The following is a 24,900-nucleotide window of genomic DNA, read 5'->3' on the forward strand; positions in this document are numbered from 1 at the left end:
AGTATTAGTAATTTCCAATAGCAACTATGAATAGGAGCAAGAATACAATGGGAAAACGGAAACTAAACACTACTTTACCAGGTCCATTTGTAAAGTTTGTTATATTAAAAGAAGAGGGGGTAGAGAGAGTTCCGTGGCTTAAGAACACTGGCTGCTCTTCCAGAGGATTGCAGTTGAATTCCCAATGCCTACGTGGTGGCTCACAACCAATAACCCCAGGGGACTTGATGCTTTCTTCTGGCTTCTTCAGGCACTACATGCACATGGTGCACCAACTTACATGCAGGCAAAACAACCCATATAAATGAGAGTAGAATAAAATAAAATAAATAAGCCATGCACGGTAGTACACGCCTTTAATTCTAGCACTTGGGAGGCAAAGGCAGGAGGAGCTCTGTAAGTTCGAGGCCAGCCTAGTCCACAGAGTGAGTTCCAGGACAGCCAGGACTATACAGAGAGAGCCTGTCTGGGGTAGTTAAAAAGAGGAAAAAGAGGACAGGCAGGAAGAAGGGCGTACTTACACATGGTTATCAACTTTACAAAGTAAAACCTGGAAGCTTCAAAAATAAATTTTCACAATAAATAATTTGTGCTCAAAAAAATTATTTCTGTGTTTGAAGTAGGATATAGCAGAATTGCAATTTTCCCCAAATATTGGTAATACTGACAAAACATATTCTATAAAGTTTTTACAATCAGAATGAAATTTTTATCAACATTTCCTCTATTATCTGACTCCGGGTTTTTACTATTTAGACCAATTAACAACTCCTTTTACAGCTACCAGATGTGGTGGCACGCTCCTTTAATCCCAGTGGGGGCAGAAGCAGTCAGATCTCTAAGTCTGAGACCAGCCTGGTCTATAGAGCTTGTTTCAAAACAGCCAGGGTTACACAGAGAAACCTAGTCTTAAAAAAAAAAAAAAAAAAAAAAAAAACCCAAAACAACAACAAAAACCCAAAGAAATTCTGCCATTTATTAGTATTAAAAAGCTAGTCTCATCATTTTAGTGCTTACTGAGGGGGCAGATGTTCTTTTCTAACTGTGCTGTATCACTAGGCTGTCCCAACAGCCTGTGGGCCAGTCTCTGAGGAGACCCATCCTAGCAGGCCACACTGTCTGAAGTCACAAGAGGAAGAACCCGACAGTGAGCTGACACAAAGTCAGCTTCTGCTGACTAGTTCTGAAACAATTCACAATCACTTCAAAACCCAACTCGCCAAGTTCTTCATTTCCATGGAACTTTACAGTAAGTTTTACACAAAAGTTATCAGATAGGAACACAAAGCCAAACTTCTATAAATAAAAAAACTCACTTTATATCCACAATGTACATGTAGCTTTGAAAAAGAAACATTTAAGTATGACTATAAACAGTCAACAGCCCACACTGCTTCAGAGAAACTTCCTACTGAAGAATAGAAATGAGGGATGATAACCTCTGACGCCTTCCTACTCTGCGAATGCAATTCTATTCAGTACTGAGGATTAAACCTAGGACCTTACATATGCTAGGCAGGCAAGCCCTCTACCACTGTGTTCCCAGTCTTTTAAAAAAATTTTGTTTCAGTATTTTAAAATTTTAAGTCAATGTCTTACTAAGCTGCCCAGCCTGGCCTTGAACTTGCTCAGTAGCCCAGTTGGCTCTGAGCTTATAATCCTGCCTCAGGCTCCCAAGTTGCTGGGAATACAGGCCTGTGTCCATCAAAGCTGATGTTCAAGCCTGACCTAAGTCCTGAAGTCTGGGTCTGCTCGGGTAGCAGAGGTCTTCATAAATCCCAGTCATAACTGGGCATGGTGGTTGATGCTTTTAATCCCACACTCAGGAGACTGGGGTAAGTTCATTGCTTTGAGTTCAAGAAAAATCCACGAACAATTTGCAAAAATTATCTCCATCCCATACCTTTTAAAGAAAAAGTTCTATATTCCAAGTTAATAAAACATACAGCCACATAAGAGTTTTCCTATTATTACACGACTATAACTACTGTATCGTGAATGGTTAACTGTTGGATGTTGGTAGTCAGGCAGCCCTACTTTTTCACAATGGAGAAAAAGAAGCATTTTTCTCAGTGCCTATAAAACACACATGCATTTGTTCTTCACAGAAATCCTGGTGACATCAACTGAGATAGATGCTTTCAGTCAGTTCATCCCTCTGCTCTGGGACTCAGCTCCCAGAAAGCATGCTTATTTTTTGGAGTGCACTCCTCTTGCCATTGCTCACTCAAAAGAAAAAAATTAAAACCTGTTCTTTGTACCACAGATATTCTGAGTGCCTGCTATGTTCTGGAGACTGCACTGATGAATTGTGCACTTGTGTAAAGTAAGGGAAAGACATGTAAAGCATACAGTATAGCAGATGATGCATGCACTGTGGAAAACAGAGCAAGTAAAACTGATGTGCAATGGAGTGGCTTCAGTTAAGAAGGTAGTTAGAGAGAAACTCAGAACCCAGGCATGGTGGGGTGTGTCTATAATCCAGGAGGAAAGAGTTCAAAGCCACCCTGAGCTACACTGGACCCTGCCCCGCCCCACACACCAAAATGAGAGGCCTCACTGCAGGAGGTGTCAGAGTGAGCCTTGACAACAGCATGAAAGAGCATGGGAAGGGAAAGTGGAGGCTTGAGGAGGAAGGAAGGCAAGAGTATAAGGAGCCCGGCTTTGCAGGAGCAGAGAACCCAGAGAAGAAGGGTAGATGAGCAGTAAGACAGACACCTGTCAGGCCTTCCTAAGCGGCTGACGGGAGCCCGGAAGGGTTCTAAGGGCAGCACATTTTGACATCCATTTCCCAGCTCATTCTGGCTGCTGTGCTGAGAACACCTATTCCAACAAGCAGACACAAAGCCCCTTAGGGAAGAGCTAGTAGAAGAGTCCCAGACAGAGTGCTAGAGATGCTGCAAGACAAAGACGCTGGTGAGGCCCTGGTGCAGGCTCTGACCACCTTGCTGTCTGGTGGAGACTGCAAGGGGAGGGGGCACACTACAGAGAGAGGGCCTTAGCACCCCTGCGCCAACCACCCCTGCGCCAACCACCCCTGCGCCAACATCCCCAGACCTGTCCCTTCTTGCCCTGACTGAACACCATGCTGTCTGGCTTTCCATCCAATACCCTTCCAGAAAATCTCCCATTAAAAATTATTATTGTGTGTGTGTGTGTGTGTGTGTGTGTGTGTATGGTGTGGGATAGCATTTGAGTGTCATGTGCACAAGTGTGTCCATGAGAGAGAGAGAGACAATGTGTGTGTGTGTGTGTGTGTGTGTGTGTGTGTGTGTGTGTGTACACTCTGTGGAATTGTATAAAATGTACAAAATGCTGCTCAGCAGGTAAAGGTGCTCGCTGCCAAGCCTGAGGACCTGAGCTCCATCCCCATGACCCAGACTGTAGGAGAGAACTGACCTACACACATGCTGTAGCATGCAAAACTGTGCATGAGCACCTGTGTCACACACTGAAAGAGAACAACTAAATTTAAAATTATTACTTTACAAAGAGAAATCTGAGAACATTTTTATGAAGGTTGAATGTTCATTCCAGGCACCACAGCCAATTTTAACAGCTCAGAAATGCTGCACTTGCTACATTGAAGCCAACTGCTTCCAGGATCTGACTAACCCTATGTCTGCCAGCTGTATAGAGTTTAACAACTAGGGTAAGGAGTGGGAGAGGACAGGAAAGCCTGCATCAGCCCACTAAGGGGCAGGCCAGAGAAGCAAGCGCAACAACTGTAAAGACGCCCTTCCGCCCTTCCCTTCCCACCAGCCCAAGGTCAAGCCACTCCTCAGTTCAATAAACCCAGGGAAGTCCTGCTGCCCACTGTGAAAGCCTCTGCCATTTCCAAGGAGGGAACAGACTGGGAGCAGACCACCTTTCTCTTTATCTTGGCTTTTCTACACCACAGAACAGTTTTCTGTCTCTTCTGAGCTGGAAAATAGTCCATGTGCTACTATTGGCTCAGCACTCAGGATGCCCTCTTAAGAATCCATATTCAAACACAAAAATAAAAGGTAGCCTTAGTACTAGTCCATTAAAAGAAAAGCACACGTTTTAAGCAGCAAATTTCAGACTATAGTATCTAAATGCTACAATTTCTTTTGTTTGCTTTTTGTTTTGTTGGGGTTTTTTGTTTGTTTGCTTGTTTGTTTAAGAGAAGCATTTTCTCTGTGTAGCCCTGGATGTCCTGGAACTCCCTGTGATCAGGCTGGCCTCAAACTCAAGAGATCCTCCCAAGTGTTGGAATTAGCCTGGTTATGCTTCAGTTTCTAAATACTAATGTTTTCGTGAGTGTGAAAAAAGAAACAAGTTGTTGTTGTTGTTAATGAATTAGTGATCAAGTAAGTAATTATTTCATCTTAATCCTTTTGTTGTTCAATTCAACAAAGAAATACTCAGAGATTTTAAACACTTAAATCAGCCATGACATCTCAGAGCCAGATTGGCAACAATCTAACCAACCCTGTCTTCAGTCAAAGATGAGGGAGATCAATAAACGTTTCTGTAATAAACCAAGAGTGTAATCCAGGTGCCTTGATGCTCAGCACAGCAAGCTGTCTCCTTTCCACATTCACAGACTCCAATTGTTTAACTCTTAAATGCCAAAGTCTAGGAAATGTCTAGCACAAACCCTGACAGATAATAACCTGTCAAGATGGGCCTGGTGGCACACAACTGTGATCTCAGGCACTAGGGAGGCAGAGCCAGGTCTCTGAGAATTCCAGGCCACCAAGGATTACATAATGTACATAATGAGCTCATCTCAAAATTAAATTAATTAAAAAAAGAAAAAAATGAAGGTGGGGGTGGGGTGGAGGGGGTGGGGGATGTAGAGGGTGGCTCAGTGGTTAAGAACACTAACTGCTCCTCTAGAAGACCTAGGTTTGATTCCTAGTACCCACATAGCAGCTCACAACTGTCTTTCTCCAGTTCTGAAGAATCTGGCACCTTCTGACCTCAATACATATACTGTACACAGATGCACATGAAGGCATACACATACAAATAATTTACAAGTTAAAGGCTGCTGGGTGGTGGTGGTGGCAGCAGCGGCACATGCCTTTGATCCCAGCACTGGGAAGGCAGAGACAGGAGGATCTCTGTGAGTTCAATGCCAGCCTGGTCTACAGAGTGAGTTCCAGGACAGCCAGGACCACACAGAGAAACCCTGTGTCAAAACAAAACAAAGAAACCACCCCCACCTCAAAAAAAAAAAAAAAAAAAAAAAAAAGTTAAAAACCACCCTGGGCTCTACAGCAACATCCTAACCGCATGCTCTCAAACCTTTTAATGTCTATACCTAACAATAACTTTGGGCACTAAAACAGTTGACATTCCCCTGTCAGTTTTTTAAAGGTCAGACATGAACTGAAATGTCACGGGCTAGTGAGATGCTCAGCTGGTAAAAGTGCAAACTACACAAGCCCAACAACTTGAATTTGATCCCCAAATCCCACAATGAAAAGACATAATTGACTCCTGAACATTATTCTCTGATCTTTACATATCTGCACCTTCACACACATAACAAAAATTAAAAAAAAAAAAATAACCCTCTCCCAGCCTTCCTTAATGAGAAAGGAACAAGGAAGGCACTATTTATGACATGCAAGTAAGTGAGGTAGGCTACATCAATCCCCACCCCTGTTTTCCCAAGATAAGTCCTCTCTGTGTAACCCTGGCTGTCTAACAACTCACTCTGTAGACCAGGCTGGGCTAGAACTCAGAGATCTGCCTGCCTCTGAGCCCTGGAATTAAAGGTGTGCACAAACTCTGCCTGGTTCATCATCCCCTGCACCCCACCCCCACTTTTTTTTAAGGGAAGAAAATGCAGGCTTGATTCCTTACCCCGTAACAGATGCTAAACCTAGACATGGCTCCAAAAGGCCTACTATATGACATTGTTCACTGGGGTCATATGTCCCAAGTATCTTTAACTTTAAAGTTTTTTGTATGTGTTTTTTGTTTGTTTCTTTTGAGACAGTGGTTCTCTGTGTAGCTTTGGGCCTATCTTGGCACTGGCTCTGTAGACCAGGCGGGCCTCAAACTCAGAGTGATTACCTCCCAAGTGCTGGGATTAAAGGCATGCACCATCAATGCCCAGCCAGCTTCAAAAATTTTATGTGTATGATTTGCCTGCATGTACGTATGTGTTCTTTGTGCATGACTGATGCCCATAGAGGATGGGGGGGCACTAGCAGAAATTACAGATGGTTGTTAACCACCATGTTTGTATTGGTAACAAACAAGTCACTTTGCAAAAGCAGCAAGTGCCCTTAACTGCTGACCCATCTCTCTACCCCATAAAAATCTTTTAAGGCAGGCACAACTTGGCAGGCCTCTCCAAAGTAGAATGGACACTGTTGTTCTCCAAGGAGCGCAGGGTAGGAGGGATGGAGAGGAAGAAGGGGGGGTCCTTGTGCACTTGGCATTCTTCAGCTGAGCTCAGGTCTGCAGCTGGCCTACTTCACATAAAGGCAGCTAAGGCTCCCAGACTCTTAGTCCCCACTGGATAACCAAAAAGCCTACACTGGGGAACCAACTGACCTAAGAAATTCATACCAACACCATTTCTGCTGTCATCTCCAACAAGAGCCTGCACTAGCACTGACCCACACTGGATGCCTGGGTGTCAGATCTACTGCTGAGCACTGTTCACAAAGATTGTCTCAGCCCTGTCACAAGTTCAAGGTAAAAGATTTTCTTTTGGGGCTGGAGAGATGGCTCAGAGGTGAAGAGCACTGGCTGCTCTTTCAAAGGTCCTGAGTTCAATTCCCAGCAACCACATGGTGGCTCACAACCATCTGTAATGAGAGCTGGTGCCCTCTTCTGACACAAGTGTATACATAATAAATAAAAGATTTTCTTTTCTTTCTTTCTTTTTTTTTTTTTAAAAGATTTTCTTTTCGTCCTTTATCGCTCCCCGGCCATCTTGGCAGCTGCTCTTGATTGGGGGCTGTCCCACACCTAAGGCAGGAAGATGGTGGCCGCAAAAAAGACGAAAAAGTCCCTGAGTCCATCAACTCTAGGCTCCAGCTTGTTATGAAAAGTGGGAAGTACGTGCTGGGATACAAACAGACTCTCAAGATGATCAGACAGGGCAAAGCGAAGTTGGCTATCCTCGCCAACAACTGCCCGGCTTTGAGGAAATCTGAAATAGAATACTATGCCATGTTGGCTAAAACTGGTGTCCATCACTACAGTGGCAATAACATTGAATCGGGCACAGCATATGGAAAATACTACAGAGTACGCACACTGGCTATCATTGACCCAGGTAACTGTGATGTTATTAGAAGCATGCCAGAACAGACTGGTGAGAAGTAGTAAACCAGAAAAGCCTTCCTTTAATAAAACCATCAGAGCTCTTAAAAAAGAAAAAAAAAAAAAAAAGATTTTCTTTTCAATTAGCCAGTTGTGGTAGCACATAGCACATTCTCATAATTCCAACACTCAAGAGGCTAAGACATCATGGATTTGAGACCAACCTGAGCTATATATATTGAGACAATGTATCAAAACAAAGGCTGGGTTTAGCTCAGTGGTAGAATAGTTGCCTAGCATGTATAGATGCTGTGTTAATCTCTAGATATAAAATAAGTATGTAAATGATCAATTGATAATGAAAAGCGTACCAATTTTAAATGGCAACAAATAATTATTTTTAGTTTTAAAACAATCTTTCCTTATTTTACATACCAATCCCAGTTCCCACTCCCTCCCTTCCTACTACTTCCCCATCCACCCCCATCCACCCTTCAGAGACGGTAGGGCTTCCATTCCCATGAGAGTCAAAAGAGTCTGGCACTTCTCTTTAAGGCAGGACCAAGGCCACTATGTCTAGGCTGAGCAAGGCTTCCCTCCTAAGAGAACGGGCTCCAAAAAGCCAGTTCAAGCACTAGGAATAAATCCTGGTCCCTCTGCCAGTGGCCCCACAGCCTGCCCAAGCCACACAGCTGTCACCCACATTCAGAGGGCCTAGTTTGCTCCTATGCAGGTTTCCCCAATGTCAGTCCAGAGTCAGAACAAATAATTTTTTGAAAGTGGCAAACAACAGAGGAAATGAAATTCCTTTTGACTTATACTTTCAGTCAATACATATTTTTTTCATACCTTTTCTGGTAACAAGAAAGGTTCTTTGTATTTTAATAACAAGGGCACAGTAGAATGTTTACCATTTAGCTAATGGTATACTTCACACACATACTTCACACTATAGATTGTTTTAGGCTATATATTTTTTCTCTATATGACCATGCCATAATTTATTGAGACATACACTATTACTTTATTTTACAAATGAGGAAATATGGGGCTGGAGAGATGGCTCAGAGGTTAAGAGCACTGAGTGTTCTTCCAGATGGTCTTGAGTTCAATTCCCAGCAACTACATGGTGGTTCACAACCATCTGTAATGAGATCTGGCTACCTCTTCTGGCCTGCAGGCTTACATGCAGATAGAGCATTGCATACATAATAAATAAATCTCCAAAAACAAAACAAATGAGGAAATAGGCTCCAGAAGATTATATAACTTGCCTAAAGGTCAAGGGCTAGTAAGTGGCACAGCCAGGTCTGGAACCAGGATTACCTGATTCTCAAGACTGCATTCTCAAACACTCCTACCCAGCCATGCATGTGTTTTGCATGATTCTACTACAAGACTGAAAACACCTGTCTATAAGTACTAGTACCTGCTACTGTGTGTGCTCACAGTAAAATTGTGCACACCATTTTGGAGTTACTACATTCATCCTCTCTAATGGGCCATTCACATCCTCCTCAATGCCCTATGAAATAGTTGACACACAATACCTAGCACAGAACTGCCTTTATGTGACCAGGGCAGGGCTCGTAGGTCTTAGATCTTAGGACCAATGTAACTTAGCCTGAGACCCCCCCCCCCCACCTCAAGAGAAGACTCATCAGCAAATGTTCTTAAACTTTTTTTTGTCTTGTTTTGAGACAGTCTCACTATGTAGTCCTGACTGTCTTGGCACTCAACTCTGTAGATAAGAATGGCTTCAAACTCAGAGATCCACCTGCCTCTGCCTCCAAAGTGCTGAGATTAGAGGTGTAGACCACCACCAGGCAGGAACAAATTCTTGAAATTAACAATTCATTGTTACATTAAAAAAAAAAAAAAGCTGGCAATACAGAAAAGTTTACTTTTCTATTCAATTTAGTCATTAAAAACAGGAGCAGGGCCAGGCATTGGTGGCTCACACCTTTAATCCCAGCACTAGGGAGGCAAAGGAAGTCCGAGGCCAGCCTGGTCTACAGCGCTAGTTCCAGGACAGGCTCCAAAGCAATACAGAGAAACCCTGTCTCAAAAAACCAGGAAAACAAAAAAACAAAAACAAAAACATGAGCAGGAGCTGGAGGGAAGGCTCAACAACTGAGAGTATTTGCTGCTCTTACAGAAGCCTGGAGTTGGAGTCTCAGCACCCAAGCTCACCACCACCAACTCCATGGGACCCAATGCTCTCTTCTAGACTTCATGGCACCGCATACATCACCCCACCCCACATACACAAATACATCTTCTTAAAAGTAAGTTTAAAGTAAAACATGAGAAGCTACTATTGCTACTTTTTTTTTTTTTTTTTAAAGACAGGATCTCACTTGTAGCTCTGGCTGGTATAGAACTCACTATGTAGATTATGGTTGGCCTTGAACTCACAAAGATCGTCCTGCTTCTGCCTTCTGAGTGCTGAGATTAAAGACGTGCAGTACCACACTTAGCTGCTACTACTAATATTAATATATATTAGTTAAATTACATAAATTTATTTTATAAATATATATGAGTGTTTTGCCTGAATAGATGTCTGAGCATCATGTGCATTCCCAACGCCCGAAGAAGTCAAAGAGGGTGTTCGATCCCCAGGAGATGGAGTTCATCACTGAGCCACTTTCTCCAGCTCCTATTGTTATTTTTTTTTTTAATGATGACACAACATACCCAAACTTATGAGACACCTTGAAAGCAAAGTTACGAGGGAAGTTCATTGCACTAAGTGCCCATATGAAGAAAACAGGATCGTCACATTAGAGAATTAACAGCACAACTGAAAGCCTTAGAACAAAAAGAAGCAAACTCACCCGGGGGGGGGGTAGAACCAGGAATTAATCAATTTGAGGGCTGAGAACATGCAAATTAATAAAATCAGAAACAAAAAGGGGAACATAACAACGGACACAAAGGAAATCCAGACAATTTTCAGGTCATACTTTGAAAACCTGTATTCCACAAAAATTGAAAATTCAAAGGAAATGGACAAATTTCTGGATAACTACCACTTACCAAAATTAAATCAAGAAAAGACAAACAATTTAAATAGACCTAAAACCATCAATAGAAGCAGTCATCGAAAGCCTTCCAACCAAAAAAGCCCAGGGCCAGATGGCTTCAGTGCAGAATTCTACCAGAAATTCAAGGAAGAACTAATACCAATACTCCTCAAATTATTCCACACAATAGAAACAGAAGGTTCATTACCAAATTCTTTCTACGAGGCCACAATAACCTTGGCACCCAAGCCTCAGAAAGACACAACTAAGAAATAAAACTACAGACAAATATCCCTGATGAACATAGATGCAAAAATACTCAATAAAATACTGGCAAACCGAATCCAAGAATACATCAGAGAAATCATCCACCATGACCAAGTAGGCTTCATCCCTGGATTGCAGGGATGGTTTAACATACGAAAATCTATCAACGTGATCCACCATATCAACAAACTGAAAAAGAAAAACTATATGATCCCATTGTTATTTTTAAAAGTCCCATTCTCCCCTCCAAGTTCCTTACATAGGCACAGATAGCTATTCCTGGCAATTCTCCAAAAGAACAGGAAACTAACTGGACCATAAGCTTTTCTCTAACAACAAGGATATTTGCATTGTGTTCAATTCTACAAGCAAACACCCATATAAAAAGATTAAATTCAGCTCTCGAGTTTTCTTCTCTTGTCACTTCATGGCAAGGCCTGCAGTACAATAGGCAGGAAATGCCAAAACCCACACAAAACAAACTGCTACTTTGTTTATAACATAAATTGGGTGCATTTTCAGGATCATCTCTATTCATTTAGGAAAACTGTATTGGTACAACCTGGGCCAGAGCCAAATTCTGGACACACAAGGTCAGTAAGGCTGACCCAAGTTTTCACTCCCCACTGAATCTGAGACCTAAGAAAACAGAGAACTAGAATGTGGAGCTGCCAAGTGCCCTGAGATCCCATGGGAAGGAGCCCTACTCTAGACTCCAGGATCAGGAAGGACTTCCCATAGGAAGCAACAAGTAGGCTGGGCAGGAAAGGAATTAGTCATGGACAGGAACAAGGGATTGGACAGGCAATGCTCTAGTTGACAGAGAAGAGAGAAAACAGCAGCTCCCGGCAGCAAGGAGTCTGCTAAGATGGCCCAATTAGGCACAGCAGTCTGGACAAACTGACCAGACAAGCAGCCACACCATGACATGGTTATTCACCCTGCCTGTCTCACTCTGCAAAATAATTCAGGACCTTTCCTCCTGTGTTCCTGCTAAATGGTCACCCTTTTACACTCTGATTTTTATCTCTGCCATTCTTTCGTGTTTTATTTACGAAGAGTGGAAAGTAAAATTCAAAATAATTCAGTGTGTTACATTAATTGAGAAAAATTACAACTAGGAAGTCTCCCCAGACACAGTTGGGCTAATAAAGTATTTCAGAGAGAAAGAGTAGCTTAATTATAACACTACTGGCAATTAAAATGTTGATTAAATCACCCCTTCAAATTTTTCCTATACCTTAATTAGATCCTAAATCATTTAATCATAAATTATACTATTCTTATGGTTGTTGGATAGCCTCGAATGTTGTAGCAAACAAGAAAATTAGTTACCCAAAGACACCAATTAAAAAGAATCCTTATAAAAGGATAATGTAACATTTTCTTCACCTGTGAAAACTTGTCTTTTAAGTTATTATCCAAAGCAATCTCCAAAGCAAAAATGTCTCTGAATCCAACTGACTCAAAATCATTAAGCATTTTGGAGCATACCTGTAGCGCCTGTCATATGCCGGATCTTGTCCATTCTTTACACAGCAGCAGCTCTCTTAACCCTCCCCAAACACAACATGGGTAGTACTATGCTGTGCATAGTAACCATCCAAGTTCACACTGCTAGGAAATGAGTGTCTCCCAAGTATGTATTCCCTCAATACTGCACTACCATGATAACAGTCTACAAATATCAAAATAGATGTTAGCAACTGAAAACAACTATAACAAAAGTCCTTCCAGACACAGCATGCTGGTATCATACCTTTAATCCCAACACTCAGCAAACAGAGGCATGTAGAGCATTGTTGAGTGCTAGGCTACCCTAGTCTACATAGCAAGTTCCAGGCCAGCCAAGGGTACATAAAGAGGACCTGTCTCAAAAAACAAACAAACAAACAAACAACTCTTCCCATCAAGTCTGTGAGCATTCTCTTTACAGTTACAGCTTTGGCCCTTTTACCTGAACCACAATCTGAAACCATACTGGCCATCTGATAACCACTAACCACATATGGCCACTGGGAACTTAAAATTATGTGGTTAACATGAATTAAGATGGGTTTTACGTGTAAAATATGTTCTGGAATTTGAGACTCAGTCTAAGGATGTAATATATCACTAATACTTTAATACTACATGTTGGAATGCACTGGACATAAAGGGTTAATTACACTGAATCGTTTTGCTTTTCTGTTCAGCCCCTGGACATTGTAAAATTATACTTGCAGCTTCATTGGGTTCTACTGCACATAGTAATCTAAAACGCACCAGCGGTAGACATCACTGACAAGGTTTACTCTTTTCTGATGACTCAGGCATCATAAGGAGCTTTAACTACATCCTGTGTGATCTGTAATCATGCCTCAGGTACTAACAAGTCAGGCTGCCCCTAGACCTCAGATTACAGCCTCCCAGCGTACTGAAGCCGGGTTATCGTATGACTTCTAGGCTGAGATGGAGCTCCCTTGCTGCAGCACCCAGGCCTGAGAAGCTAGGTACCCTGAAGTGATCTGACACAAACGAAGAAGGATCCTATAAGGATTTGAGGATCTGATAATTATGTTGATGACTCAGTGACCCTACTCTTTCTACTACAAGAGACTCCTTTCTCTAACTCCAGTCTTAACAGCTTTACTTGGAAAACCCTCAGTTCAGCTGAAAAGCCCTTCAACAGTAATTTTAGTTTGAAAAGATAAGGTTTTGTGGATGGGTAGTGGTGATAGTTGTTGAACAATGAATGCATTCCCTGCCACTGAACTGGACAATCAAATGGTAACTTGTATTTTACATACATACATCCATACATACACACAAGCACACATGAGATCCTTTATTGGTTTCATGTTTTCCTCAGGATCCAATTCAAACTCTTACACAAGTGGTGTGGAGGTGGTGCACACTTGTAATCCCAGCACTCAGGAGGCAGAGCTCTCTGAGGCCAACCTGACCTATAAATTGAGTTTCAGGACTGCCAGGGCTGTTACACAAAGAAACGTCTTGGAAAACCAACCAACCAACCAAACAAAACAAACAACAAAAACAAAAGGGCCTCTTATGCAATGCAGGTCATTCTTAGCCCTAAAACTCTAGCCTCCGCCTAGTTCTCTCACCCCCCTCGTCTACTGGTGTTCCAGACTCCTTCCTTCATTACACATCCCACTTGTGATCTTAGTCCTCTGACAGCCCTGCTCCTCACCTCCACCTTCTCTCCACACTCTTCAAGGACTCCCCTGAACGTCCCATGGCATCAAGGGAAGGTCACAGACAGACTTGCTGCTCTGCAGCAGTTGCTACTTTGATGCTTGAGTTTTTCAAATGGCATTTTTGTTTACATCCTACACAATGAGCTCACTTCAAGCAGGGCCAGACCCAGCATATAATTAATGTGTCCCAAATGCTGTTGAGCTCATTCAGTAAACAAGAACTTACTGCACGCCAGTGGGGGCCTGCGATGCCCTGAACACTAAGGGCACTGTAATGGGAAAGGAAAACAGAGTCCTGCTTTCCTGCAGTGCCCACAGATAAACAGGCACTGCACTAAGGAAGTAAAAAGCACAGCGAGGGGGGCATTTCCTGTGAGGTGGTCTGGGAGGTGCCACCTACCAGCTCCTAGCAGAACCCTGGTGAAGCACTACTCTGGTTCTGCACTGGGTCTGACTAACAGAAATACTAGAAAAAGGACACAAACTTTAATTTCTGACAAAAGGAGACTATGGTCTCTCTGTCCTATCAAACCACGTAGGTTTTACAATGTTATTCTAGCTTCCCTCAGCATAGAGAGCTGAAACATACTGCCAGTGGAATCTCAACTGTCTATCTCCACAATGGTTCCTGGTTGCAGAAGAAAACATAAGAGCAAATGTTTACCAAGTGCTTATAGCAAATATTGATACTCCAGCACCTGATAAGCCTCACTGCTGCCTTAGGAAACATGCCATTAAACCCATTCTAAAGAGGAGGAAGATAAGACACAAAAACATTACATATTCTATCCAAGGCCTCAGAAGAGTGAGTGGCAAAGCCAGTAGCTGATAACTACTATGCTGTGTGACTTTATATTATTAACATTTCCCCAAGTAGAATCTGAGGTAGGGGATTCACGTTCAAGGCCAGATATATATATATATTCAAACTAGCTTGAGACACCCTGACTTTAAAAAAAAAAAAAAAAGCAAACAGAACTGTTACATGCTTCAATACCAAGATCAAAGAGGTCCCATCCAGCCATGATTTGAAAACTTGGGTTAGTCATGCCAAGAAACTGTGTAAACTAGGAAGTACAAAGTGAGGTATACAGGCAGCAACCCTTGATGCCAAAAACGCAGCATGAAAAGCTACTTCATCTAAAGGGAGAGACTTGTTTACCTGATATATTTAATTGATCTTCAGATTTAAGGGTAACATCTTTCTGGATTAGTCCACATCTCAAACAGCCAAATGAAAAGTGTCCTCCTCACAGCCCTTTACACTACTGCTTTGATTATTCTATCTTAAAGGAAAGACAAATCCAGCTGCTAAAGCAATAAGCCTGTTATCCTCAACTCCAGTCACTGTACTTCCTTCCTTTCTCTAACACATGCATGCACACAGGCTCACAGAAGCACTCAGACTTACACTGTTAGATCTGTTTTACTATTAACTAACTCCTTCTGGTCCTCTGGTCTCTTAATTGATCTTGTTACCTTTTTTCCCTCACGGTACATTTCTTAAATGTGTATTATTACATTTACTTATTCTTGTGGAGGTAGATGGGAGAGGGGCTGCATGTGAGCGCCACAGTGCTACTTCAGAAGCTGGTTCTCTCCTTCTATCATGTGGGTCTTAGGGATCAAACCCTTCAGGCTTGGTGGCGAGTGCTTTGCCCTCTGAGCCCTCTCATTTGGCACTTTGTCTCTGTGTCTCTTTCTCCACACACCTTCTACCCTCCACTGGCTCCAGAACAGTCCTCTGTAGTTTCCCAGCCTTTTGACCAAGATCAAGTATAGAACGTATCCTCCTACCATGGAAATCTGACTACATTGCTCCCTCCCTGAAGTGAATCAGGCCCAAGCCCTGCTCTTACAGGCGCACACACTCAGTGTGATCTGACACTCTGCATGCCACTTCTTCCTTCATTCAACAGATGTTTAGTGAATACCAGCCACGTGTCAGTCACTGGCACACAGAAAACAAAATGAAAGTATCCCTGCTCTCCTCTCCTGATAGGCAGAAATGGAACCCCCCCCCCACACACACACACGTACATTCAGGGCTGCAAATGCAACAGGTCCAAGCGGAGCATCCTATCCAAATCTCAACTCCAAAGTGCTCCAACATTGAAAACAAACACCATGGGAAGCTACAAAGTAAAAATCCCATACCTGACTTGTGACACATCTGGCAAAATACTGATGCATTAAAATACCGGATAGAAACCCTGTCTCGAAAAATAAAAAAAAAAAAAATAAAAATAAAATACTGGATAGAATTACCATCAATCTACAGGTATGATGCACATGAAATGACAAATCTTGTTAAGCATGAGCTCAATTCCCAAGTCCTATATGTATGGAAATATTCCAAAATCCAGAAGAATGAAAGTTAGGTTTGAAACTCTGGGCAAAAGCATTTCAGGTGAGGGATTCTCACTGTAGTGCAAAGACACACCAGGTACAATGTTCTGAAATCGAGAGCTGTCACATTGCCACCTTCTCATACTCTAAAACCATTGAATTATACGTGTTAAAAAGTGGTATGTAGCCGGGAGTTGGTGGCACATGACTTTAATCCCAGCACTCAGGAGGTAGAGAGAGCGAGTTCCAGGACAGGCTCCAAAGCAATACAGAGAAACCCTGTCTCGGAAAAACAACAACAAAAAAGTGGTGTGTAAATTAAAGTCTCACCTAAAAAATAAAAACACCTGTACAACCAAGATGGCTTCCCATGTTTCCATCGCTGTGATAAAACGATGATTTATTGAGCTTAGAATTTAGAGTCCATCATGAAGAGAAGTCAAGCTAGGCAGGAACTGAAGCAGAAGATCATGGAGGAATATTACTTACTGGCTTGCTCAACTGCTTTCTTATATAACTCAGGACCACCTGATGAGGGTTAGCACCATCTCACAATGGGCTGGGCCATCCCACATCAATCGTTTGTCAAGAAAATGCCCTACTGACTCACCGACAGGCCAATCGGATGGAGGCATTTTCTTCTTAAACTGAGGTTCCCTCTTTCCGGCCAACCCTAGCTTGTGTCAAGTTGATAAAGAACTAACTGGCATAGCAGGTAAGCCCGAGGACCTGAGTGTGATACCTGGAGTGGAAGAAGACTCTGGAAAGCTGTCCTCTAAATGCCACATGCACATCGTGGCACATATATACTCACATTTTCATTCTCTCTCTCTCTCTCTCTCTCTCTCTCTCTCTCTCTCTCTCTCTCTCACACACACACACACACACACACACACTTAAAAATAACAACAAAAATATACGACACATGGACCACGGCAAGCTGCATGCCTCTGAGCATTTACTACATGCCAGGTACCTTTTATGTAAGTTAGGAGATCCTACCAACCCTAAAGGTTACTATTATCTTTAACTTAGGAAATAAAGGAGTTGGGCATAGTGGTGCACACCTTTGATTCCTGCATCGGGGTGGATCTCTATGAGTTCGAGGACAACCTGCTCTACACAGTATGTTCCAGGACAGCAAGAGCTAAATATAATAGAGAGACTATCTATAAAAAGGGGTGGGGTGCTGGAGAGATGGCTCAGCAGGTAATGGCACTGGCTGCTCTTCCAAAGTTCAATTCCCAGCAACCACATGGTAGCTTCCAACCATCTGCAACGAGATCTGGTGCCCTCTTCTGGCCTGCAGGCGTACATGCAGACTGAATGCTGTATATATAAAAAATAATAAATACATCTTAAAAAAAGGAAATAAGGAATCAAGTAAACTTACCCAAGATCACAGAGCCAATAAATGCTAACATCAGAGTCCGCATGCTTTCCTGCTCCAGTGACATTACCTTAGCAATGCCCTAGAACTACTTATGGGCATTAAGGAGACTGTATTCCATTCCCCATAACAGAAATGTCCTCCCCCAGTAATATCTTCCACCCTCCTCTTCATCCCTCATAAATACCATCACCTTTCTAACCAAGGCTCCCCAATATTCCCTCATTCCCTCTGCTCTCTCCAATCACATGCCTCCCTCTGTGGCCAGCATATGGGATACTCCTACCACACGGTCTTTGCATCTGCTTAAAACTATGATGACAACAATCACGGCATACGGTATTAGTCATGTCTGTGCCAAATTTTCATTTAATGTTTCTGTCTATGCTGGGTGGTTAGTGCATGCCTTTAATCCCAGCACTCAGGAGGCAGAGGCAGGAGGATCTCTGGGTTTGAGGCCAGTCTGGTCTACAGAGGAAGTTCCAGGACAGCCAGGCCTACACAGAGAAGCCCTGTCTCAAAAAAAACAACCAAATATACAAACAAACACTTAACATACCAAAACACTAACAGTACCCTGCACTGAACTATACATTAATATTTCAGATGTCAGGCCAGGCGGTGGTGGCGCACTCTTTAGCCCCAGCACTGGGGAGGCAGAGGCAGGCAGATCTGTGATTTTGAGACCAGCCTGGTGTACCGGGCTAGTTCCAGGACAGCTAGAACTGCTGCATAGAGAAACCCTGTCTCAAACAAAAAATTCAGATGTCATGTATTAATCCTAACAAAATTGCCTCTCGTTTTTCAGGTCTTTTACTGTTCTTCATGATGTCATCATGCATTTTTATTTTATAAAATCTAGTAGCAGCAGCTTTTGCTTATCAATTAGTACGCATAACAGTCATAAAGCTATCTTTGCAGTAAAATAAAGCAAGGCAATCAAGCCAAGAAAGTGTCACAATAGACCCTGATTACACTAGTCCTTGGGCCCCGAAGCACAGTTTGTAAAATAACTATGGCAACAAGCACTTCATGCCACCCAAATCCCACCACACTTTGCTGAGAAACCATTCTCCATCTGGGCAAACACACACAAGGATGCATGTTGACAGCCACTTATGTAACTTTAACATAATAGCCCAGAGATATTTTAAGCTCCTATCATGTTTAAAATCTTCAGTAGCTACAAAGCATACATTCAGCCATTCCCTGCAGGATGCTGAGAAAGGAAGCAGACACAAACGTTAAGGCATGGCAGAGAAAACTATCACTTATCAAGAAACTCCGCCTTAGGATTTTTTAACGTCAAGCTCCACGTAACACAAGCATAAAAGAAAAAAAAAAACTTTTTGCCAAATTCCATTTAGCAGCACCTCTGGCGACATCCTTTGACCATGGCGGACTCCCGGGTGACTGGCACAGAGACTAGAAGCAAAGGTGTCTGAGTCAGATCCTTTGTTGTTAGACCTCGCCTCACCACTTATTAGCCTGCAGAAGTGGGCCAAGTTTCCTTACTCTTAAACCTCAGCTCTCCACACAGACATCAGCACAAAGCCTGCCACACTGCCTTAGCACAAGCACAAACACCACTAAACTGAATTGTAGCCACAAAGCTTCTAGGCTTAAGTGTAGCCTGAAGAAGAGTTCTCCACCTAACACTATTTTAATGTTCAGAAAAATGGTATTGGAGGGTTTTACACAAAATATTTCTGGATCACTGAGATGGTGCTCACCTTAAGTGTCTGTGAGTAGTCCAGAAATACATTATTATTAAGTCATCTTATATGTATAATTTTATTTAAAAGGAACAAGAATTTTAAAAATCCCGTCCAGTCCTGAGTATGATTTACTCACTAGCATATAAAGTCAAGCTTACTGAGCAATCAACTAAATAATTAACAACAGCAGCACACATCTGAGTTCTCCTTATCTGACCCATTATACAGAGTTCCTTGACTCTAGGTTGCCAGGAAAGAGTTACGATGCTTTGGTCTTTGATGTTGCCAAAATGAATGCCACCTTCATAAATATTTCTCCTCTAAATGAACTACCAGCCCAACCACAAATACTTGGAAATTATCAAGTCCAAGTAATTTGACAGACGAGAAGCTGAGGTCTAAAGGTCACACAATTACCAAGTGGAGAGTTAAAACCCTGTATTTCCCATTCAGGGTTCTGTCATCTGTGTGTCAGATAGTTTACAAGCAGAAAGACTTATTCTGTACCTTAAAATAGTTCTACATAGTTGGGAAGAAAAATTAAAAAAAAAAAAACATTCACTGAAAACTTGAAATGCTTAACGAGAGATAAATATAACAAACCACAAATGAACATAACCCATACCTTACAGTAAGCATGCTGAAAGGGTTCCTAAGAGCAGATTCAACAGAACCAGGTAGTCAGAAGGGGCATTTCAGCAGAGGCATGGAGCCCCAGGACTAACATCACCAAAGCATCCTCCTAACACAACACACTTCAAACTGCAACACTTCCTGTTAGCTTCCTTTGGAACGGGGAAAGCAGCCTAGTCCCATTCCCTTTCTATACTCCATCTCTTTAAAAAGCTTTACCAGCTCCCAAATATCACTCTTTCCACAGACACAACGATGCCCATTTTCATCTGCTCCACGCTCTAATAAACAAGGCTTCCATTTTTAACTAAATATTCTTATTTCTACTGAAGATGTATAGGTACGGCCTAAATATTAGCAGGCCCAAATGGATCTTAGGGTATTCTTTAAATTGCCTTTCCCTTAGGCAAACATCAAAAAAAGTGTTGTTGTTTTTCGTTTAGGTGTGTATTTGCCTGCATGCATGTCTATGTACTAAATGCATGCCTGGTAACCACAGAGATCTAAAACGGGTGTTAAGATCTCATGAAACTGGAGTGACAGCCGGGAGCTGTACATGGGTGCTGGGAATCAAATCTGGTTCTCTAGAGGAGCAGCCAGTGTTTTTAACAGGTAAGCCATCTCTCCAGCCTCTTAGGAAAACTACCTTTGGGGGCAGGGTTAGGAAATGCATTTTTTTGTTGAAAGTAAGTTTTCAAAAACTGTATTTTGATCGTGTTTTCCCCTCCAGTTTCTCTCATGTCCTTCCCACCTCTCTATCCTATCCACCCAGCTCCGTTCTTTTCTTTCAATAACAAAAGTATGTGCAAGTGTGCTCTCACGCACACGCACGCATGCATGCACACACACACACTCACAAAAACATCAAGCAAAAGACCAGTAATACCAAAAAAAAAAAAAAAAAGAAGAAGAAGAATTATTCACAAAAACACTCTGAACTTGTTTTGAACTGGCTGACTACTGAGCATGGGGCCTGTGGTGTGTACTTATAGAGGCCTCGTTGTCGGCTGCCTGTCTCTGTGAGTCCAAACGTACACCAGCCCTGCTGTCTGGAACACAGCTATCCCTTGGTGCTGTCCATCACCTCTGGAAGGGTTTAATGGGGAGATCCCACTCAGGATCTGGTACTATAATGTCTCCATCTCACCATGCACACTGTCCAGTTGTGTGTTAATTCCCACCAGCTACAAAAAGAAGCTTCCCTTATGTGGGTTGAGTGAGCCACTGATCTATGCATATAGCATTATGTCATTAGAAGTCCATATATTGCTGTTCCTTTAACAGAACAATAGTTAAGTTTTCCCCTAGGCCTATGACCTAACCCAGTCTCAGGTCCTTGGCCACTTTAGCAGCGTCAGGTGTGGGTGCCAGTGGGTGGTTACCCCCATAACATTTGGGCCACTACTGCACTAGTATATCTTGCAGGCAGGTCACCATTACAGATCACAGGGATTGAGGTCAGGTGATACTGATGGCTACCTTTCTTTTCCAGTAGCATGCAGAGTACCTCCCAGTACCATGAATGTTTGTTAGTAGGAGTAAAGCTTCTAGTCAGGCTCCAGCTCAACTTTTCCATGTTCTATGACATAAGTGTTGTCTTCAGCAATAGGGCCTTACCATCTAATCGTGGAGAGTAATGAAAAGCCTTAGCAATAGCCTGTGATGTTTGGGGGTTTCCATTGGGTAACTTTGGCCAACAACTAAACAAGATGTAGCCTGTTCCTGGCACAGGAGGTCTTACTTGGTGGCGTAAGATGTCTAGCTGGAGCACTGTCTCCCCTTTTATTTGGTGACTCTATTTAGGCTCCTTTCATGAGTGTCTGTGTTTTAGGAAGCTTCCATATGGTTTTTCAAATGGCCTTTAGTGTTAGTGGTTACTCTCCCTATTCCTTGCTCTACCTTTCCGGCCTTCCCCTCCCTTTAATCCTCCTCCACAGTACTACCTTCTATTTCCTCTTCTTCGGGAGAGCCTCTCCTCCCTCCCTCCGGGTGCAACTTCTGTGGATTCTAGCATACACCTCAAAAGACTAAAGCCAACATCCAGATAGAAGAAAAAACACACAATATGTGTCTTTTAGGGCCTGGGTTAATTCTTTCGGTATGATTTACTTTTCTAGTTCCATCCATTTATGTGCAAATTTCAGAATGTCATTTTTCTTAACAGCTAAATAATAGTCCATTGTGTAAACAATTGTGAAAAACAACAAAAAAGCCCACCATCTCACTGGTGACTCTTCTTAGGGATGGATTTTTTAAATTATAGTTCAAGTGACCAGTGAGATGGCTCAGTGGGTGAAGGCACCTGCCATTAAGCCTGACCACCTGAGTTTGATCCCAGAGATCCACTTTGTAGAAGGAGATAGTCTTCTGTTAAGTCGCCTTCTGGACTGCATACTTAATAGTGGTACTGTGCATATACACACAAAACAAATAAATGTAATTTTAAAAATTAGAATTCAGAAAAACTCGGTTAACAAAAAGATATGAAGATAAATACTTTTATAATAACTAAGTTATTTTATTTATTGGTGGAGGGGGCTTTTGAGCCATGGTTTCTCTGTGTAACGGCCCTAGCTATCCTGGAACTCAATATGTAGATCATGTTGGCCTCAAAAATCACAGAGATCCACCTGCCTTTGCCTCCTGAGTGCTGGGATTAAAAGCATGAGCCATCACACCTGACCCTAACTAAGATATTTTAAACTGCATTTGATCCATGTGTGTATTACATATTCTAACAGTCTGCTGCTTTGTACAACCACCAAATAAAAACCAATCTTTCTTTGATGATTCACCGTGATGACAGACACCAAATACACAGTAAAGCCAGAAAATCACATTTCCACTTTGGATACATAGTGTAATATCATCAAGAAAGAAAGGCATGTTATTAAAAGTTCTAAAGTTACAGGCATCTACACCTGTATTAACAGAGGGAGGACTCAATCCCCAAGTCATGTTTTCAGACATAACGAAGGAAATACATAAGTAAAAGACACAAGAGAAGTATTAAGAAAACTACCATTTGTTTCTCAAAGTATCTTAAATTCATAAAAGATCTGCTTTAAAAAAAAAAACCACTATTCACTATTTGAGTTTTTAGAATACTATCTCAATCCCCATGCTAGACAAACTTCCTAAAAACAAAAACTATTAGCATAGACCATAGAATGGAAACTCCAATCACCTGGATAGAAGTAAAATATTTGAAGTAACATATGGAAAAAGTAATCCAGATTACCTAACAGTGCATTTATAACTAAACACTACACAATGATAAAAACTGTCAAATATTTGATAATCTTCAATATTATTACAGTGCCCAGTCTTAGCTGAAATTGCTTAAAAAATACCAAAATACAATACCTCCACAACATTCAGCCAGGAAGAAAAAGGAAGAAATAGTTGCTTAAGTATGTCTTAAAGAGATTAAAATTACAAATTGAAACTCAAAACAATATTAAAATAAGGCATGACATTCTGTTTAACACTTTTGAAACACATCCTGGTTGATCTTCGGGATCACACTTCAATACTGACAGGTTTTTTAAAAATCCTTATTTTACAGATAATTTCAAGGCTCAGACCTCAACTCTTTTAAAGGTCACATTGCTCAAAAAAAAAAAAAAAAAAAAAAAGTACCAGAACAATTACTTGACCCCAGATCTTCTGAAGCTCACGTAATGCTCTTCCCATTAACAAGCCTAACGTCAAAGGATTTAAGGATCAAGCAGGTCAGATCTTAAAACTCCACAAACATCAGTTCAAAAAGGGAGAACAGATTATCAAGAAACAGGAAATTATTGGAAAGGGGGGGTACATGAGTTATCGAGCTTGGGCGCAAGAATAGCAGAACGCCAGTATTCTGCACTTTACCTCTGAAACGTGATCTTTCACGCAGACTCTATCTCTCTCTCTCTGTGTGTGTGTGTGTGTGTGTGTGTGTGTGTGTGTGTGTGTGTGTGTGTGTACATATATAAACTCAGCGGTAGAACACTGGCCTAGCCCCAGCACTTTGAAAACAAACGAACAACAGAAAAGATTGTGTGCCACTTTACGTCTAAGAATTTTACTCGATAGACAATCAAAAAACAACACGTCCAAACTAGGTACAGCCCATCTCACGTCTTCTTCATTAATCACGACGTTAATACTTCACAAAAAGCCTATTTAAAAAATAAATAAATAAAACGAGGACTCAGCATCCGGCGCCGCTCGGATCGCAGGTAAAGGAAAGGCAGGGAGGGTGGCAACCCCAAAGACGAGCGACTTTCTGGCCCAAAAGCATCCTGAGAGCCGGACAAAAGGCTCAACCTTCCGGCCACGGGGACATCACGCCAGGTGGAGCCAATGTGCCCACGGGGAAGCCGCGGCCGGGGGATGCCTAAGATGGCTCTCCGAATCCACGCACGGCGTGCGATCCACCCGGTGCACGGGAACGTGCGTCCCGAGCGTGGGAGCGCCGCAGCCGGGTGCATGTCGCCGCGGGCTCCCAGGGCGCCGAGAGGAAACCGAGGCACGGGTGGCTCGCCAGGAGGGGCAAACGCGCCGCAGCCCCGCGCAGCCTGCAGCTCGGCGGACCCCGCCCACGCCCGCCGCCGCTCGCCGGCTGACAGCCGCCGCCCCCACCTGCCCCTTGGCCCGCCCGCCCGCCCGCCGCTTCCTCCCTGCCCAGCCCGCCTCGCGTGGGGGCCGGGAACGCGGCGCCGCCGCCCGCACCCACCGGCATCATCGCGGCGCCGTCCGCCGCGCCCTCGCCGCCTGACAGGACGCCGCTCCGGCCGCCTCACAGGCCGCGCACCCGCCGCGGCGCCCTGCGGTCCGGCTGCGGCTGCCGAGAGCCGCGCAGCCAGCCCTCGCCCGTCCGGTCGCGCCGCCCCGCGTGCCGCGTCGCCTTCCCTCAGCCGCCGCCGCCGCCTCTGCCGAAGCCGAAGCCGAAGCCGGCCGCCTTCCGCCACCCGCTCGGCTCGGCTCGGCTCGGCTCACCCCGCAGGCTGCGCAGGCCCCGCCCCGCGCGTCGCCCCCCTCCGCCTACGCCGCCTCTGATTGGCCCGGTG

General features: G+C 43.1%; 1 protein-coding gene and 1 pseudogene across 1 annotated transcript in view; one reads left to right on the forward strand and one right to left on the reverse strand.

Annotated features, from left to right (window-relative positions):
• Ppp1r13b (protein phosphatase 1 regulatory subunit 13B) overlaps window positions 1-24,695 on the reverse strand; it is a 73,322-nt gene extending 48,627 nt beyond the window's left edge. Inside the window, exon 1 of the mRNA XM_051196665.1 lies at window positions 24,567-24,695. Coding sequence (XP_051052622.1) covers window positions 24,567-24,575 — 9 coding nt within the window. The 5' untranslated portion in view covers window positions 24,576-24,695. The remainder of the gene's footprint in view (window positions 1-24,566) is intronic.
• LOC127231176 (60S ribosomal protein L30-like) lies at window positions 6,974-7,352 on the forward strand (annotated as a pseudogene).
• Window positions 24,696-24,900: the final 205 nt, after the last annotated feature.

The sequence above is a fragment of the Phodopus roborovskii genome, unplaced genomic scaffold (genome assembly GCF_943737965.1).
Source record: "Phodopus roborovskii unplaced genomic scaffold, PHOROB, whole genome shotgun sequence".
NCBI lineage: Eukaryota > Metazoa > Chordata > Mammalia > Rodentia > Cricetidae > Phodopus > Phodopus roborovskii.